General features: G+C 42.6%; 1 protein-coding gene across 4 annotated transcripts in view; it reads right to left on the bottom strand.

Moving 5' to 3' along the window:
• FYB2 (FYN binding protein 2) overlaps nt 1-20,432 on the bottom strand; it is a 137,963-nt gene that overhangs the window by 75,803 nt on the left and 41,728 nt on the right. For all 4 annotated transcript variants that reach the window (XM_082357306.1, XM_082357308.1, XM_082357307.1 and 1 more), the window contains exons 2-4: nt 14,010-14,754; nt 9,795-9,956; nt 7,968-8,001 (exon numbers count right to left, since the gene is read on the bottom strand). In XM_082357306.1, the coding sequence (XP_082213432.1) occupies nt 7,968-8,001; nt 9,795-9,956; nt 14,010-14,754 (941 nt within the window). The remainder of the gene's footprint in view (nt 1-7,967; nt 8,002-9,794; nt 9,957-14,009; nt 14,755-20,432) is intronic.

Raw genomic sequence — 20,432 nt, 5'->3', positions numbered from 1 at the left:
AGAAGGATATGATATCGCATGTACAATCAATGCAAAATATACAGATAGAGTCTTGGAATGTTTAGTTATATCAAAGTCCATAGAGGGAAATTCATTCTATCTGTCCATCCTTCTCCCCATCAGTCTGTTTATCTGTCATTCCATTGATCCATCACCTACTTAGTTAGTACATAATTATTACTTGCATGTCTACTTCCTGGGGAAACAAAGGTGAAAAAGACAGATGGTCCATTCCCTCACTGAGTTTACAGTCTAACAGAAATGTCCCCAAATCCCTCATGTTGAAAAACTTTTGACACAGGACACTGTGGTTGAAAATATTTATAAACACACAGTTCTGAGTTCACAACCTGGATAAGCTCTGTATTATCTTATACTTTAGGTCAAGTCATGAAATGTCTCTGAGCCCATGGTTTCTCCTCTACAAAATGGGAATATTAGTTTTGCCCTCTTAAAATGGTTAGGGGGTTCAAATGAGTCTAATAGATATGAAGGGCTGAGCAATGCCCAGGATGTGCCCAGTAACCAAAGATTAGTTTTCACTCAACTTTTCTGAATATACCTATGTACAAAAAAAGGCTCCAAGTCTACAACTTGTGATTGTCTGATTTCTTCCTAAATCATGACCTTTTCCTTATCAACTGAATGCTACCAAAGAGAGAAGGCACCGCTTAACTCTAAACACTTTCCACTGTAGCCAGCCTCCCTCACACAGATCTTTCTGCAAAGAGAAAATGAAATCCTAAGGCCACAATTCTCTTTCTTTTATATATAATTTTATTTCTATTTTATTCACAAACTCATTTTTAATTAGAAAGAACTGGACAATAGGCAATGAGGACAGCATAAGGGGTGAATCCACAGCTATGCCACACATGAGATGCTGTAAATATTTGTCAATTACCAAACAAAAAACAAGGAGGCCAGGAGTCTCTTAAACCTTGCCCTCTTTTGTCACAGGTAAGAGTCCCATGCGAATCCACAGTAAGGCGCCTGGGAGGCTGTGCTCTGGAGTTGGGCTGACCAGGTCAGACCCCGGCACTGCTGATGCAGTTACATCTTCCTGGATTACTTAACCTGACTCTATGGTTAGAGAGTCCACTAACCACTTACTTCATGGGGTTTTAAAATGAAAGTGGGGACATAAACATAAGGCACAAGGCTTTGTCTATAAAAAGTGCTCCATAAGTAGAATCTTTAGGTGATTTTTTTTTAAAAGGAGGAAAACTTAAAAACATGAAAGAAGAGAAAGAGCCTAAATAAATCCACTGTTCCCACCACCCTTGCCCTTGTGAAAGGCAGACGGAACAGAGGCCTTGGTATGTCCCTAAAGTCCAATTAAAAAGGGATAATAAGAAGTTATTGAAGTGGCTTGAGCTGAAGCCACCTGAATGTTCTGGATCTAAAAATTAATAAAGGCACAGTCTTAAAAAACAAAAAAAAGTCCTTCTCTTTATTTTTGCCCCAAAGTGACTCAGTTTAACACACTGGGATCTTGGGGCCAACTTTCACGTTCCAGATATCATTATGAGAAGCCTACTTTGTTGTTGGTCATTGGGAGCAGATCTATACTAGTATTAACTACCTAAAATGCAGCCATTCATGAAACAGCACTGTAGTTGCAAACAATTTAAAAACTAGCCTTTAGAAGTTCTAGCGTTACATGCATACGGCACAACGACATGCTTGTTTTGTTAAATAGAAACCAATCCCCAATGGCTTTTAGGAAAGTTCCATCTTATGCTGAGCACTGATGATGTGCCAGGTGCATTGTTAAATATCAACAGTGATGGAAACAGCAAATCATCTACAAGTTCTAGATTCCTCTCTTTCCCTCCCATCTCACTCCCCACAGCTGATCCAGCAACTGCTGGCTTTCCTTTAAAACATAACTTGAATTCATTCATTTCTTTATCTCCATTTCTACCCCCTTGTCCACGTCAAGTTATTTAACCTCTCTGTGACTCAGTTTTCTCATCTATAAAATATATAATAGCTTCATCTACTCCTTAAAGATTGTCACAAATGGAATCATTTATATACTTAGAACAGACACCATATCAGTGTTGATTGCTATTTTTAATGTTATTGTCATTGTTTCATTGTCACAATGGCTTCCTAGGCTGTCTGCCTATTTCCACCTGCTTCTCCACTAAATTTAGTATTTATACAGCATCCAGATAGATCTTTACAAAATACATGTCAGCTCATGTCACTGCCTGGCTTAAAAACTCTCCTCTGGCTTCCCAATGCATTTAGAGCAGAATCCAAACTCATTCCACGGCTCCTAAGAGTCACCACCTCCATTCCCCTAGAGCACTGTGCTTTAGCTGTGCTCCCCGCCTTTCCGGTTCTTGAAATGTGTAGAGGGTGGTTCTTGAGAATTCGCCCCAGCTGTTCCGTCTCCTGGAACATCTTCTAGACCTTCCATAACTGGGTCCTCATCATTCAGGTCTCAGCCCAAATGTCACCACCTCAGGGAGGCCTTTCTTGATCATCCTACACCTCCTTTATTTCACTCCCAACCCCCTGTTATTATCCTAATATGCTTTAAATTTTTTTCTTTATAGAAGCAGACTCACAGAGATAGAAAACAAACTAGTGCTTACCATTTGGGGGGGCAATATATGGGTGGGGAAGTGGGAGGTACAAACTGTCGGGTGTAAGATAAGCTACAAGAATGTATTGTACAAAAAAAGGGAATATAGTCAATATTTTGTAATAACTGTAAGTGGAGTGTAACCTTTAAAACTTGTATAAAAAATTGTTTTCTTTATAGCACTTACCACAATTCAAATAAGGACTACAGCTTCATCTTATTTGGCCACCATGTCATTTCTCTGTTATCATCATTATTTTACTTGAATGCTTTAGGAAAGGCATTTATTCCCCAGGTTCTATTCTCCTCGGTTGTCTAACACAGGTCCTAGACATAGTCACATAATCTGCTCAGCCCTAGCAGATGCTTGTGTTTCCCACTCTGCATGGGGAAGAAATAGCAAAAACCAAACACAAAAGTATGTCCCAAAGTATTAGGTTGAAGGAGTCCATCCAGAAGATTGAAAATAGGCTTATATTATCTTTTAAAGACTATCATCAAAATGAAAATACAAAATTAAAAGTCCGGAAGAGAATATGGTGGAATCCTGAGATCCACGCACAGACCCTCGCGCGAGAAACAGTGTACTGTCTGAATCTTTTCTACTCCTGAAATAAATAGCCTCTCCCTGCCTTAGTGTCTAAGTCAGAGATTCCCTGACTCAGGACTACCCTCTGACTCTTCTTAATAGGAGAAAACCCATATTGATAGCTAATGAATAAAATATTAGCCAACTCTGCTAAGTACTGACATAGACCCAGGGCTGATTGCTGCCCTGGGACTACCCTGCTTTGCTCACAAACACAAATAGGAGCTGCTTATTCAAGAGGCATGCCAACCAGCTTGGTTTGCACGAAAGAGTGATGACAAAGGATAAACTCCAAAGAGTCATTTCATTAATGCAATATTAATATTCCAGAGATAAGAAGAAATGGAGAGGCCAAGGGTTGAAGAAACGAAGACTCATTGATCATCTTCTGTGTACTCCATGCTTTATATAATTTATCTCATTTAGTCTTTGTGACAATCAATGAAGTAAGTATTACTATGTTCACTTTACAGACACGCATATCAAAACTCTGAGCTGTTGAATGACTTGTGTAAAATAGAGGAGTGGTTGAACCCATGCTAATCTGACTCCAGACCTGTACTTGCTCCATTACACAATGCTGCTTATATTTAATACACAATATAGAGAGGCTCAGAAGTAAAAATGGCTATTCTAAATGCACTGAGTTCCTAACAAGAGGATTACAAAATATATCCACAGAAATACAGTGAAAACACAAAGACTCCCATTTTATGAATAATGGTTGAAAACAATGACAGTTTGAGATTAGAGAAGAAAGTAGTCCTTAGATGTTTTAAAAACTGTCATGTAAAGAAGGAGTAAAGACAACATCCCTTGTACCAATGAATAGATCTTGGAGGGATGGTTGGGAATCTAGAGTAAGGAAGTCATCTCTTTTTCCAGCCCAACTTGAAGGACTTTTGAATAAACAAACGAACAAATGTGTGTGTGGGTACATGTAAGATATTTTATACACTGCTGTATTCTCAATGTATATAAGAGGGTTTGGCATATAGTAGATGCTCAATAAATATATGTTCAGTGGATAAAATCTGGCCCAACAAAGAAAAACACTGGACTCCCCAGGCGATGAGCTCCCCATCAAAGGATTTTTGAAGAGACTAAGGTTCTGAGCATGAATTCTTGCCTTTGGTGGGAGGTTGTATAACAGCCAAGCAAACTTTATTGAGCACTCTCTAGATGCTAGGTAATGTGCTAAACACTTTACAATCATTACTTCATTTAACCAACACCACAATTGCATGAGTTAGGAACTATCAATATCCCATTTTACATAAGTAGAAACTGAGGTTTGCAGAGGTTAAGGTATTTGTCCAGTACTACATAGGTGTTAAATGGTAAGGCTTAGATGAAAAGCCCAGATTTTTGTTAACATTATGCTGTAATGGCCGGGCTGCATTAGATAATTGCCAGGTCTCCTTCCAGTAATAAGATCCGACATATTCTATTTCTAATCTAATATCTTTATTGAAAATTAATACCATGAACGTGGAAGATGTTCTTCCCAAACAAGCACCAGTTTCCACGGAAGTTGTATCTAAGGCTGCTTAGCATCATGGCATTTACTTGTTCAAACTAATTTCTTATCATTGACAAGATAAAATTCAAAACCCTTAGCATGGCACTTAATGTATTTCAGGATCTAATGTCATCTCTTACTTTTCCACATCAGCATACTTCTTTTGTCTCTTTATATCCTCTTTTTTATTACTACCACCTTGCTTTCAATCATGTTCTAGCTCTATACTGAACATCCATTGCTCTGTCCTTTAGTCCATCCATCTGTCCATCCATCCATCCATCTACCAACTACCAGTCAAGAATGTGGTTATTTCTGGGGACAAAACCCTGCCCTCACCTATCTTACAGTCACACAAAAGGGAACAAATAAGTAAGCCTACCTAATCCTGGCCTATCATACAGGATACATCTCAAGGTTTTTTTCCTTCTACGAAGCCACGCCTAAGTATTCTGGTGCCTCTTCATCTCTTGCCTTTCACTCTTACAGCAGTATGGCTCATATCATAACCGAAGTATAGTGAGTCTCATTTTAGATGAGGTTAGGTTCTAAAGTCAGTGTGAAAGGACAGAATAGTGAAACTGTCCTTGTAAATCCCTTAGGAAGAAGGTGTCACATTAGAGGCTGACTACAGTTTCCCAATACTTGCCTATCACAGCAAGTTTGCCCCCCATGTTGAAATGGATGATTAAAGTGCCAGAGAAGGAGTCAGCTTAGTTTAGAGCCAAGCTGTAGGGAAAATGCGTATCTAGCTGAACACTAGATTATGAGTGTGCTGAATCACACTCATAATCATACTGAGATGTTCACAGTATTTGAGGCAAGAGGGAATTAAGACTGACTCAGAGCACAGCAGAATTACATTGTCCCCTCAAACTGTGGTACTGAGGCCCATGTTCACTGAGTAAATAGTACAAATCATATCCCAAGCCTTCTAAATTTTTTTCTCTCTTTCATATAAATGCACATAGAAGGCGGCTCCACTGATCTACCTCATGCCATCCCTGAACTCTTTCAAATAGACAACTGAACCAGGAGTTCCTAGAGCACATGAATCTTTTCTAGCATCATTCAGTCTGTTCCTTGTTGAACAAGAGCGTCGTATCAAGTCCTTGGTGTACAGGATCCTGTCTCCCTTCCATTTCTTTCCATTCCTTACTGTACTTTCTATACTCTAACTCAAGTAGTTCTAGTTTCCAAAAGAAGACTTGTTACTCCACACTTCCTGCCTCTGCCTATAGTGTACCTTCCCATGTTTTCCAACAGATGTTTATCCTCAATACTTATTTCAAATGTTTCCTCTTCACTGTTAGGTTGATTGAATTAATGCCCCTATTCTTCACCCCTTCATGGATCCCTGCCCACTGCCATGTAAAACTTCAATGCCCTCTCACTCTGACTCAGTATCAGCAAAACTGTCTAGATAGTCTTCAACACGTGAGCCACACCAGCTGAGCCCAGCCCAGATCAGCCGAACCCACAGTTACTTTGTATACTGTTGATGTTCTGTTGGTATTATGCAGTATTACTGCAGCAACAGACAACTCATATGTTTTCTATAAAGACTTGCCTGACCCTCCCAAGGAAAAATGATCCCTCTGCATTTTTGCAACCTCTGAAACTTATACCTTTCTCTATTACAAAATGTAACACATTCTACTATTATAAACATTTAATGAATGAATAAGTAGTATGATTATTTATTTTTATGTTTAGTTCTCCTTCTAAGACTGACCTTCTTGAGAACAGGAGCATCTTTGTGAAGGAGTTTGTATAGTCAAAATAGTTTGGGCATACCTGTTAGTACAGCCACTATGGAAAACAGTATGGTACTTCCTTGAAAACTTAAAAATTGAAATGCCATATGATCCAGAAATCCTATACCTTGGTATACACCTGAAGGAAGCAAAAACAGGATCTCAAAGAAATACCTGCGCTCCCATGTTCATTGCAGCATTAGTCACAATAGCCAAGATATGGATGGACACCTAAGTGTCCACAGATGAATGGGTAGAGAAGATATGAGATATATACATATATATATATAATCCACATATTATATATATATATAAATGTGTAAATGTGATAATGTTATAGATACATGAATGTAATATATTATAAATGTGATATATATGTATATGCACACATTTATATACGGAATATTATTAAGCCTTGAAAAAGAAGGCCATCTTGCCATCTGCAAAGACATGGATGAACCCTGAGGGCATTATGCTAAGTAAGATAAGTCAGACAGAGAAAGACAAATACTGCATGATATCACTTATATGTGGAATCTTAAAAAAAAAAAAACAGAACTTGTAAAAGCAGAAAATAGAATGCTGGTTACCAAGGGCTGGGGAATGGAGAAATCGGAGATGTTGTTTAAGAGTACAAACTTGCAACCTGTAGATAAATAAGTTCTGGAGATTCAATGCACAATATAGGGATTACAGTAAAAAAATAATGCTATATTATAAACTCAAAGCTGCTGAGAGACTAGATTTTTAACTGTTTGCAGCACAAAAAAAATAATTATGCAAGGTGATAAAGGTGTTAGCTAATACTACCGTAGTAATAATATTGTAATATATAAGTGTCTTGAACCAATACACTATGCACCTCAAACTTATACAATGTTATATATCAATTATATCTCAGTTAAAAAAATAGTTTGGGCACACCTGGGTTGGAATCATGCCTCTGCAAGTGACAAACTTTCTGAGGCCAACTATCTTTAGCTGTAAAATGAGGACAGGGGCAGCAACTTTGCAGCGTTCTTGAGAAGAGGAAGTGAGAACATCTGTATACAGTAGCCAGCTTGATGCATGACACATCAGAGTGATTAATGGACTGACCTTCATGGCCAAAGTCTTACAATGAGCGCACCAAAACCAGAAGGTCCTTTGTCCCATTACCGATTCCTAACATCACACTGGCTGCCCACAGCACTCTGTGGCCCCTCATCTGATTTATTACTACAGAGGCCGATGTTTCAATTTACTGAACCCAACTGTATCATAAGTAAGAGGACCTCAGATGACCATCTTTGCAGCTTAACGCCAGCCTGGTTTTTAAATGTAGTTTATTTAATCTCTCATTTAATCAAAAGTTGCAGTTTGGTGCTTATAAATCTGCTCTTCCTGCAACTCTTCTGAGAAATACAGACACCTGGCGTGTGCTTATTGCCTGCTTTTGGGCAGGCTAAGCAGCCTCCTTGATGGGCTACGCTCCTACACAATTGAAAAACGGGTACTCACCTCTCTGGAGGCAGGTCGCCTTCCTCCCCAGCTGCTGCAAGATCAAGAGACAGGGTGAAAAAGAGGGGTTTCAGTGGCAGCCTGTTTAAGTGAATTGTTTGTGCAATGACCACACCCCCCCAACCTCCTCCCCCCACCCCGAGACAAAACATAGAAGGGCAGCTTACCTGTGCCCCAAGCCTCCCCTCCCCCCTGGCATCCGGGGACCTTCGGTCCTGCATGCAGTGTTCACCTACACTTTATGGTGCTTATTTATGAGTGCAATCTCCTGTATTAGACTTTGACCCCCTTGAGCCCTGGAACTCCTGTGGGCTTTACCTCTTAATCTCTTGTTTCTATCACAGAGCCTGGCAAAGAGAGTATAGCTGCTCAGTGTGTGCTTGAGTTAATGATAACAGTGCCTTTATCGAGCATTTACTGGTGTGCCGAGCACTGTTCAAAGTCTTCCCAGGCCTCATCTCATTTCTCCTCACAATCATCGAGTGTTATTATCATCCCCATTTTACAGATAAGGAAAATGAGGCTCAGTGAGTACCATGCCCAGACTTCTATAGCTAGTGAGGGGGGAGCTGGGATTTACAAAGCCCATTTTATTCCCCAAAACTTAGTCCTATGTTCTCTGTTCTCTGACAAACTTCTTCTCTTTCAGAGAGATGGTTTGAGGCCTGAATTATTTAATGTTTATAAAAGCCATACTGAGCCTTCTTTGACATGGAGGTGGCCATATTATCAAAGTATACTCAGAAGAGCTCGATTTCTCGCTATAGGATTTTCTTTGGGGATGAGCTGAGACTTAAGATGACTTCCAGCAGTGGTTCTCAAAGTGTGGTCCCTGGGCCAGCAACATCAGCATCTCGCCGTGAACTTGCTAAAAAGGTAAACTCTCAGGCCCCAAACCAAGACCAACTGAATCAGAACTCTGGGGTTAAGCTGTGTTTTAACAGGTCCTCTAGCTGACTCTGATGCATGCTGAAGTTTGAGAATCACTGAGTTAAAGAAATTTCACCCTAAGTTTGCCCAAAGCAGTCTAATGAACAGTCAACAAACTAAGAATACATGAACGAAGAATTAGCTCTTTTAGCGTATCATCCACAGGCACTCGTGGCCACAGTAAGACAAAGGCTAGCACAGCACTACGCATCACCCCAAAGTGTATGTTCACCTTGTGTTTCACTAGAGCAAATGTAAGCGAAGGTGTTTACAGTGTCAACAGGATCGGGCTGCAGTGGGGGGGAAAAGGAGGGTGAGAAGGTTCCCTTTGCAAAGCAGAGGAAAACACACAAGAGCACAGAAGGATGGCTGTCAAGGATGCTGCAGGTCCCGGAAAGGACTAATGGGGGCAGGGGTGCGGGGCCCTTCAATTCATTCCTGAAGGCAGATCACAGAGGCCCAAGGGACGCCCAGCATGACCCCAGGTCAAGTGCACACTGACTTTCCTCTCTTCACTCCCTCCCCCCCTCCTACTGCCCTTGGTTGTGTTGACAACATGGGCTTTGTAGGAAAACAAAGACTCCCTGCCTCCCTCCTCAGCTACTTTTTGTTTTCTTCCTCTTGGACAGATTCCCAGTGATCAAATGCAGTGCTCTCAGGGGAAGCAGGCTGGCCCAGGAGCGATAAGGGGCCAATTCCCACAGATGTGTCATTTCACAGGCGAGCTGCCACAGCCTCTACGTGAGAATAAGCAGTGATGGATGTCCAGCCCCAGAGAGAAGCAGTCCGGCACTGTCCCCTGGGAGCCGATGCAGAGGGGGAGGTGACGGGGATCCGGCCACGGGAGCCATGACTTCTGTTGGCTGGCTGTGCACGGGGCCCTGCGCATTTCCTTACCTTCCCTGTGGGTCTTGGGAAGAGCAGGTGCCTGCCTCTGGAAGGCCTGGAGGTTCACGACCGGGGGCCTCGGTGGCTTTGCGGGAGGAGGACCCAGGGACTTGACGGAAGGCAGCGGCTTGGTATTGGGAAGTTGTGGATGACTGACATCCGGCTGGTTCTCTGAGCATAAATAGTCCAAAATGTAGGTTAGTATTTCCATTTCATGGCTGGCCTCAGCCTCACTCCCCTCCCATCTATTCTCCACCCAGCAGCCAGAGTGTCCTGATCAAAATGCAAACCTGATCTTTTTTTGTTTTTTGTTTTTGTTTTTTAAATTTTTATTGAAGGGACTTCCCTGGTGGTCCAGTGGTGAAAAGTCCGCCTTACAACGCGGGGGACGCAGGTTCAATCCCTGGTCAGGGAACTAAGATCCCACACGCTGTGGGGCAGCTAGGCCCATGTGTTACAACTACTGAGCTTGCGCGCACCAACGAGAGAGCCTGCGTGCCGCCAACTACAGAGCCCGCGCACCACAACTAGAGAGAGAAAAAACCTGCACACCACGACTAGAGAGAAGCCCACGCACCGCAACTAGGGAGAAGTCCTTGCGCCGCAATGAAGACCTGATACAGCCCCCAAAATAAAGAAAATAAATAAATAATTTTTTATTGACGTATAGTTGATTTATAATCGATGTTGTGTTAGTTTCAAGTGTACATCAAAGTGAATCAGTTATACATACACATACAGTCACTTTCTTTTTAGATTCTTTTTCCATATAGGCCATTACAGAGCACTGAGTAGGGTTCCCTGTTCAAACCCGATCTTGCCACCATCCAGCTGCCCAGAGGATGAAGCCCTGTTTCCTCAGCTGCCATCCACTCACTCCATACTCTGGCATAACACCACACAGCCTCAATCTACATTTCTTTTCTTACCACACTTTACCACTCTCCTTCCCCAACCTTAAGCCCTAACATCTTTCGCTCACAACCACTGGCTTCTCAGTTTTCCAGATTTGATTTTTTTCGTAGTTTCTATTTTTTTTAATTTACTTTTTAAATTGAAGTACAGTTGATTTACAAAGTTGTGTTTGTACAGCAAAATGAGCCAGATATATATATATATATCTGGAACAGCATTCCAGATTTAACTTTAAAAGCCTTAAATAGCTCTCATATATCCAAGATTTTGTTCATGCCATTCCTCCTTGTTCTGGAATGCCGTTCCCTCACTTCTCCCTTGGCGAACTTTGACTCATTATTTAAGGCCCTGCTCCAATGACACCTCCTCTAGGAGGCCTTTCTTGATTTCTACCAGAAAACAAGCTCAGAATCAACCACTCTTTGTTCTGTATCCCCTAGCACATTGTTACCACTTCTGCATCAGTGTTGTGGCATATTAAAAGAGCTAGTCTATCTTCCCACTGAATGTAGGCTCCTCAAGGGCAGGGACTAGGCCCTAGTGACCTCCCCCCAGCACCAAGCACAGGGCCTGCATCAGGGGAAAGGGATAATGACTATCCCCTGAAAGGATTCTTCAAGCACTGATGATGGGCAACTAACATGGGAGCCACGAAGAGCAGTAACAATTCGTCTCTGATTTCCAGGGCTCAATGCCTAGAACAGGCTTCAAGGCTGGCTTTGTGGTACCTGGGCACCTGTGGATTTTGCGTCCTAGAATTTTCCAGGACAGTCCCAATTTCACGTATTTTGTCTTTCTGCACTGATAAGCCAACCAACAGAAATTTCAACATTATATATAAAAATTGTATCTGCCTCTTACACTGAAAATAACACAAAATCTTATATAATTCAAGTGCCTTGATTTTTTGGTTTACATAATACAGTGGTTGACCACATGGCAAAACTAGAGAAGCTGGCTAGTGTTTCACAAGTACCTCAGTGCAACCTCCTGAAAGCCCTGCTATCTTTTGCAGGCGGGGAGTGGGGCTTCCTTCTAGCCCTGCCAGCAGGGGTTACATAGTCAGGGCCAGAGTTCCATTCTTCTAAGGCTTGAATTATAAGCCGCAATGTCAGAGATTTTAGTCTTTACCAACTTAGGGAGAAGACAGTGAAAGTGAATGATCACTTACTAACTGAGCTCCTAATTTTTACCAGGCACTGTGCTAAGCAGTTTACATAGGTTATCTCACTTAATCCTCCCAACAGCTCTATCAGGTAGGTTATCTAGCCCTTTCTTGCCTCCCATCTCTCCTTCCTCCCATTCATCCTCTCTTCATTTCCATCCCTTCATCAATAACTATTTACTATATTCCAAGCATTGTTCTAGGGGCTGGGGCTAGAGTTAAGAGCAAGAACATATAGAGTTCTGCCCTCAGGAATTTTCATTCTAATAGGAGGAGGCTGATGAGAAACATGCAAACAAATAAACAGATAAGAAAATCACAGACGGGTGGTGGGAAGCGGGGGACAAATCAGGAGTTTGGAATTCATATACACACACCACTATACATAAAATAGATAACCAACAAGGACCTACTGTATAGCACAGGGAACTATACTCAATAGTTTGTAATAACCTATAAGGGAAAAGAATCTAGAAAAGAATAGAAACACATATATTTGTACAACTGAATCACTCTGCTGTACACCTGAAACTAATACAACATTGTAAATCAACTATACTTCAATTAAAAAAAAAACCCAAAAAAGAAAATCACAGCAATCTATTAGTTCTATAAAGGAAATAATGATGATATGAAAGAATGTGAACTCTTGGTGGTGAGGTAGTGGTCTTTAGATGGAGATTTCTGGCTAGAGAAGGCTTATCTGGGAAAGTGTCATTTGAACTTAGATCTAAAGGCAATTATGCAAAGATCAAAGAAAAGAGTTGTCTAGGAAGAGGGAACAGCAATTGCAAAGGTCCTGAGTCATAACAAAGTCTGTTCAAGGAACAGCAAGAAATCCAGGGTGTTATCTATGGGCTAGTGAACCAGGGAAGAGAGCAGGAGGTAAGTCAGAGACATAAGCAGGGACCCAAAGAAGCAGAGCTATGAAGTCAGTAAGTAGTTTAGATGCTATTCTGAGTGCAAAGAGAAACCATATAAGATTATAAGCAGGAGATCCATCCATCCATCCATCCATTCATTCAATCATCAAAAAATACTTTCTTGAGGACCCACTGAAACTGGCCTTGTTTTTCTAGGTTCTGGGGATACAGTGGTAAAGAAGACAGTTTTTATCCTCATTTAACTTATATTTTACTCAGATAAACAAACAAATACATAATAATATACCAGATAGGGATAAGTGATACGAAGAAAACCAAAGCAGTGTAGGAAGATAAAGAATGCTGGCGGTGGGGTGGCTATTTTAGATAGAGCGATTTACAAGGTCCACTCACAGCAGGTGACATTGAGCTGAGACGCTGATGAAGTGAGGGAGTGAGACATCAAAGTCCTAGGGGAAACATGTTCCAGAAGAGGGATCTGCAGGTGCAAAGGTCCTGGGGTGGAAATAGTTTGGTGTATCTAAGGAATAGCAAGAAGGCCAATGTGGTGAGAGAGGAGAGGGTAAGAGAGGTAGTCAAGGAGCAAATCGTATGAGCCACTGCAATATGGCTGTGGTTGAAATGAGCTGGGGAGTGACATGACTGAATTTATGCTTTAGAGGATCATTGCACCTGCAAGGAGGAGAGTACAGTATAAGAGGGCAAGAGTGTGAAAGCAGGTCCAGGCAAGAGATGGTCCATGGTGGTGTGGACATGAGCAGAAGGCAGACATGGAAGCAAGTAGAGGGATTCAGAACATATTTTGATGATAGAACCAAGAGCTTGCTGATGGATTAGTTGCAAAGAATGAGGGGGAGACAGGAATAGATCATGACTCCTAGATTTTTGGCCTGAGCAACCAAGAGGATGGTTGAGCTATTTACCAAGACAAGGAAGATTGGTGATGGATCGATTGACAGGAGAGCAGACCAGGCTTAATGAAGTTAAGCAGATTGTCCAATTTCATGCATCTTGTAAGAAGTAGAGCTAAGATTCAAATCCAAGTTTGCCCCAACTGTGTCTCCGTATAATTCCAGGAGATTAATCACTTTACCCAAACCTGGGTAAATTATAACCTAGCAAATGGGCCTAGAATACCTCTGCTGGAGTTTGAAGCAAACATTGCCCAGCTCACATATGTGACCAATCCCAAGCCAGCAAGCTCTAAATTAGAAACACAGTGCCCCTTCCCCCCAGGCCTGTGGGGATTCGATTTCTCACCTGGGGCCTGGCTGGTGAACTCAGTGACATCATAGATAGGGTGGCATGTGCTCCCTGCCGGGCTCCTCTCAGGACTGGGGTTTGCTCGGCTCCTCCTGCCATGTTGAGAAAGTCGAACAGTGGGATCTTCAGAGGTGGCACACAATCCTCTTTGGGCCATCATGCGCCTCTGGGAAGGAAGGGTCTGGGCTCCTTTTCTTTCCAGCTTTTTCCTGGGCTCCTCTGGAGTAAGCCCCATGCTTTTCTGCTCTTCCAGATGGAAGGCCCTGCTTCCACGACTGGCAGGGATAAAGACTGATGACATCTCACTTTTCTGAGACAAAACCTCCCAGTTCCAGAGCTTGTTTCTGAAGCTGTTGTTCACCAGTACTTTCTTCTTATTGGTTATCTCAGCATTTGACTGATTCACATCTAACAGCAGAGAAGCCTTCTGTGAATTTACTGAAGAAGCAGAAGAACTCCCAGGAGGTTCCAGGGAATGAGAACATTTCTGAGTCTCGCTCTTCTGAGCCAACTTCACTTTCTGGGCTTTAAGAGGCTGGGAGTCACCACTGGCACAATCGGGTAGGGGCTCATTGTGGTTGGAAGAGGGATGTTTCCCACTGGCCAAAGTCTTTGTGGACTGTCTGCTTCCAGGGTCACCCTTTTGAGAAACACCTTCTGGGAATTTAACAGGTCCTGGAAGAGATGGCGCATCAAGCTTTTGAAATTTGGCTCGAAGTTCCTTGAAGTTTCTTAACACTTCCTAGAGCATAAAAGAAAACAGTAATGTCTCGTTACTCTAGGAAGAAAGCAGCATGATTAGCTGACTTCACTGTGCCTGCTAAGAAGCTGTAGGTGCTGATGTAATGCCATCACTTATCTGTTGAGTGAGGCAGAGTGAAAACAATTGTGTGCTCTTTGAAACACTTCGGGTATGTTTAATTTCTTCACAACATATAAAGAACGCTTGTAAAAGAGATAGTACTAACAATTACCGATAAATCCCTTGATATAAACTTTTGGTGGCTCTCTGCTGCCTATGCAAATAAACCCCTTCGCATGACATTCAAGAACATTGGCAGAAGTTGTGGAATTATGATCTGAAAGAGGGCAGAATTATGATCTCCAGCCGTAGGTCAACATAACCACACTTAAACCAAACAGGATAACTTACAGTTTTCCTAGAAACTTTATACTCTCCACCACCCTGACTTCGCTCATGTGTTCTTGCTTCCCCCAGGTGCATCCCCCGTATACTTGTCAACTGCTTTCTTCCAACAGTAACACCCACCTTCTCCATCAACATTCCCCCTGTGGCTGACACGTAGAGCTAACTCCTCCCTGACTCCACATTGCTTCCACAGCTCCTCATAACTTGGCTGTTGAACTTAACACCACAGGGTGGACAAAAGAGCAATCTTTGGAACCTTTGGACAGGTCTGTGTTCAAATTCAGACTCTGCTCTTTATCATCTAGAAAAATACTTTGGGAAACTTGGTATCATCAGTGCAGTCTCGTCATAGAAATAACTTGCAAGTGGCAGAAGGATGAGGGGTGCCATATGTAAAGTGTCCATCACAGTGCCTGACACATAGTAAATAAAAGCTACTCATAAGGGACGAGATGACGCTCTTGTATTTTTGACTCCCCTTGGGAGACTGTGTTCCACTTTCTAAATTCAGCTCAAATTCAGTATATGAAGATGGGGGTAGTAATAGCAGCGCAACCCTTTGGGCAGAGGCAGGGACATGCCTGGGATTATAGAGTGAGTTGGTGGTCTACTACATAGGTAGGATTAGGCTTGACTCCTGCTCCGTGCTCTTCCCAGTTTCCCCCTTTCTCTCATGAGATTTAATTTACTTTTGTAAGTGTGTTTTGTCATTTTCTGTCTTCAGAGGAGGTTGGAGGGGGAGGACATAGAGCATGGGAGGACATCTAATAGAACCATTTCCAAAGTAAGAGCCACCATCTTCTCTTGATCAACTTAAAGGTCTTAATTTCATGTATACAGACAACCTCCATGCTACTGACTTCTGATTTTGCCTGCTGAAGGAATGACTGTTGCGGGACATTTTCTCACTGTGTTTACAGTTGACTCACACTGTAGATTAGTTGACTCACACTGTCCTCTGAAGATTTAGGAAGGGAGAAAAGTTGAACAGGAAATATGAAGCAGGTGTCTGGGAGCTTGCTTGCATGCTCTTCCCTCTTTCCTCCTCTCTCTCTCACATACACACACACACACACACACACACACACACACACACACACACACACCATACACACATTTATAGCTTTCCTCACAAATTGCCCAGGGTTAATTTCTTCCATTTCAACCAGCAGTCAAGTTGATTCCATTGACCTTCCTTTCCCCTGATGTGGTAGAAGCCAGCACTGGGCATGGAACTAGGAGATCTAAGTATGAGGCTCAGCTTTGCCATTTTCTAGTCATGTGTCTTCGACAGTTCACTTTGCTTCTCTGAGCCTTATGTTCCTCACTATAAAATGCGATGATTCTACTAACAGTTCAGGGTTATTGCAAGGGTCACATGAGATGACAGATGTACATACCTCAGTGGTTAATATTTTTTAAATTGTGGTAAAATACACCTAACTTTAAATTTACCACCATAGCCATTTTTAAGTGTACAGTACAGTAGTGCTAAGTACACTCACATTATTGTGAATGTCCAGGACTCTTTCATCTTGCAAAACGGAAGCACTATATTCATTAAACAACAGCTTCCCATTCCCCCTCCCTCCAAACCCTGGCAACCATCATTCTACTTTCTGTATCTACGAACTTGACTACACCAGGTACCTCATATAAATGGAATCATATGTACTTGTCTTGTTGTGACTGATTTATTTCATTTAGCATATTGTCCTTAAGGTTCACCCATACTATAGCATACTGCAACATTTTCTCCAGACGCGCAGGCTCACTAGTTGTGGCTCACGGGACCAGTGGCTCCACGGCATGTGGGATCTTCCCAGACCAGGGCTCGAACCCGTGTCCCCTGCATTGGTAGGCAGATTCTCAACCACTGCGCCACCAGGGAAGCCCCTGATCTTAATTCTTAAAAGCCCATGAGCCTGCCCCTTCTTCATGCCATTGCCACTGCCTTTGAGTCTTCCTTACTTATTGCTTAAAATGACTTCTTTCTGGCCTCCCTGCCTCCACTCTAGGCCCCTCTAATCTACCATTTACCCAGCTGTTAGACAAATCTGACTGAAAACATGAATCTGATCATGTACATCCCAGTTTAAAATCCTTCAATTTGGCTTCTTCAAAGCTTTCCAATACAGCTTGAACTCTTGCTTAGTACCTAAGGCCCCCCCGAATCCCAACTCTGTTAATTTTCTGACATCTTTTGGGCCCCTCCCTGACATGCTTTCTTCCTTCTGACTTCACTGAATTACTTACATTTTCCTAAACTTATTTTGCTCTTTCATGTCTCTATACCTTTGAATATGTTATTTTCTCTGCCTGGAATGCCCACCTTTCACCCAATTTCTTGAATTAGCAAATTCCTACTTGTTCAAAATTCAACTTGTGACACCTCAAAATATTCATTGGTTTCCTATTATGTGCTAGACAATAGGGTTACAAAGATGAATAAGACATTTCCTGAACGCTGATGTCAAATCCAGACAAGGATGACACAAGAAAAGAAAATTGTAGGTCAATACTGATGAACATAGATGCAAAAATCCTCAACAAAATATTAGCAAACCAACTTTAACAGTCCATTAAAAGTATCATACACCGTGGTCAAAGTGGGATTTATTCCAGAGGTGCAAGGATGGTCAAACATCGGCAAATCCATCAATATGATACACCACATTAACAAAAGGAAGACAACAAAACATATTATCTCAATAGATGCAGGAAAAGCATTCGACAAAATTCATCATCTATTTATGATAAAAAAAAAAAAATTCTCAACGAAGTGGGTATAGAGGTTACATGCCTCAACATAATAAAGGCCATATATGGTAAGCCCACAGTTAACATCAAGCTGAATGATGAAAAGCTAAAAGCTTTTCCTCTAAGATCAGGAATCAGATAAGGATGCTCACTCTCACCACTTTTACACAACATAGAACTAGAAGTCCTAGCCAGAGCAATTAGGCAAGAAAAAGAAATAAAAGTAATCCAAATTGGCAAGGAAGAAATAAAACTATCACTATTTGCAGATGACATGATACAATATATACAAACCCCTAAAGACTTCACCAAAAACTGATGAAATAAAATTTATATTTTAAGGCAAGACAAGAAAAAAAACCAAACATAAAATTCTCTCTGTGTGTTTGTTTGGGCCTTCTCCCTCCCTAATATGCAGTGTGCATCTGCATTACACATTAACCAAAGCTCCTCAGAGATGGGAGTGCCTGCTCAACCATAAAGATCATTTATTCTTTCTCCTGATGCAAGCAGTGTAACTTCTTAAAAGAACAGTGTTCTTAGCCAGCTCTGTGGGGGTCATGGTGACTTGCTGCTTACTTTGTACATGCTTACCTGGACTATGTATCCTTGGTGACCTTTCTGTAAAATATCAGTATGTCATTTTGATGTATGATCCTTTATCTCAAAAATGTATATGACTAAGCCTTTGACTTCTAAAAGGTGGAACAGTTTTCAGAGCTTTCTGAGAATCTGCTTTCTGGGTTATAATCTGCAGTTTGGCCCAAATAAAATTCCCTTCTTTCTTCTTAACTTGATAGTAATTAAATTTTTGTCAACAGAACTAATAAATTCAGTAAAGTTGCAGGATACAAAATAAATATACAAAATTCTGTCACATTTCTATGCACTAATAAGGAACTATCAGAAAGGGAAATTAAGAAACCATCCCCATTTCCAATTATATCAAAAAGAATAAAATACCGAGAAATAAATTTAACCAAGGAGGTGAAAGACTTGTACACTGAAACCATAAAACATTAATGAGATGAGGAGTCAAGATGGAGGAATAGGAAGACGTGGAGTTTGCCTCTCCCCACAAGTACATCAAAAATACATTTAAAAATAGAACAATTCTCACAAAGCACCTGCTGAACACTAGCAGAGGACCTTGGACACTAAAAGGACAAGAAAAATCCCTGCCAAACCAGGTAGGACAAAAGAAAGAAAAAAAGAGAAAAGAGGAAACGGGATGGAACCTGCACCTCTGCAGGGGCAGCTGAAGGAGAGGAGAGGTTCCTGCACTCAGAGAAGCCCCCTAACAGGTGGGGAGATCAGCTGGGACAGAGAGGGAGCTTCGGAAGCTTGGAGGAGAGCACAGTAGCCAGTCTGTGGCAGGCAGGACAGAGTAAGACCTACATGGATGGTCCATGCTGCAGCCATGCATGGCCCAGCCTGAGTCACGTCTGCTGGCACGGAGTGGGGTTGGGTGCTGCAACATGGGGTTTGGAGAGCAGACCCAGGGAGAGGACAGCTGTTGGCTGCGAAGAGACAGCCTAAGGGGCAGGTGTAAGGAGCTCCACAACCGGGAATGTTTGTGGAAGAAGCCTGGGCCACCATAGAAGCCGGGCGCCATTGTTGAGTGGTGCACAAGGAGCTGGGCTGCCATTGCAGCCCCCTTTCCCTTGTGCCAGCCCCTGCCTCCATGGGCACTAGGAGGGGCGCCTGCCTGAGCAGGCTTGCTCACCCTCCCACCAATGCCTCCTCCAGCTCTGCCAGCCCCAGTGGGCTCACGTGCCCCGCCTGCCTCTGTCTCCACCCCTGCCTGCCTGGGCAGGTGCATGTGCTCTGGGGCAGCCTGGGGAGCAGACACCGGTGGGAGGAACACATGCAGAGGTCGGGCTGAAACCACAGCTGAGCCCCAGGGGCCACGCAGCTAAGAAAGAAGAGCTGAATTCTCACCTCACGGCTGCAGGAACCGTGGATTTACACTGCCGCTGCTGGCTTTGTAAACCCAGCACCTGAGGAACATCTGAATGGATGAGTGATCACACAGCTGAGGTTGGTCTAGCTTTAGTAGGCACGTACATGCAGGGATTGGACCAGGCCAGAATCTGAGCTGCCTCCATAGCTCCCACAGGGGATCCATGTACATGATTACTACAGTCTTGGGACCTGACTTTGGTGGATCCGTGTTGGTGGCCTGGTGAAAACAACTCCTGAGAGACACTAGGGCCAATTGCTGGCATACCCACAGTTAAGGTGGGGCTGAGAGCAGTTCCAACAATAGTGTAATTTGTGAGCCAGCACAATGGGTGAAAAGTGACACAACAGAGTACACTCACAGGTGAACAGCTCCAGAGAAGGAAAACTCAGTGGCTTCTCTCCCAGTGGGAGTGCTCCAATCCCACCTACCTCACACTGCAGATCAGAAACACAGCCCAGAAACAGATCTGGGGGCCTCTACTCCAGCAACCAGGGAGCAGACCCTGCCTCTGATAGGGCAGTAACAACCACAGAGCAGAGGGGAG

This window comes from Balaenoptera borealis, assembly GCF_965194805.1.
Source record: "Balaenoptera borealis genome assembly, chromosome: 1".
Taxonomy (NCBI): Eukaryota; Metazoa; Chordata; class Mammalia; order Artiodactyla; family Balaenopteridae; genus Balaenoptera; species Balaenoptera borealis.
The sequence above is the reverse complement of the archived record's forward strand: the minus strand, read 5'-3'. Positions and strand labels throughout refer to the sequence as shown.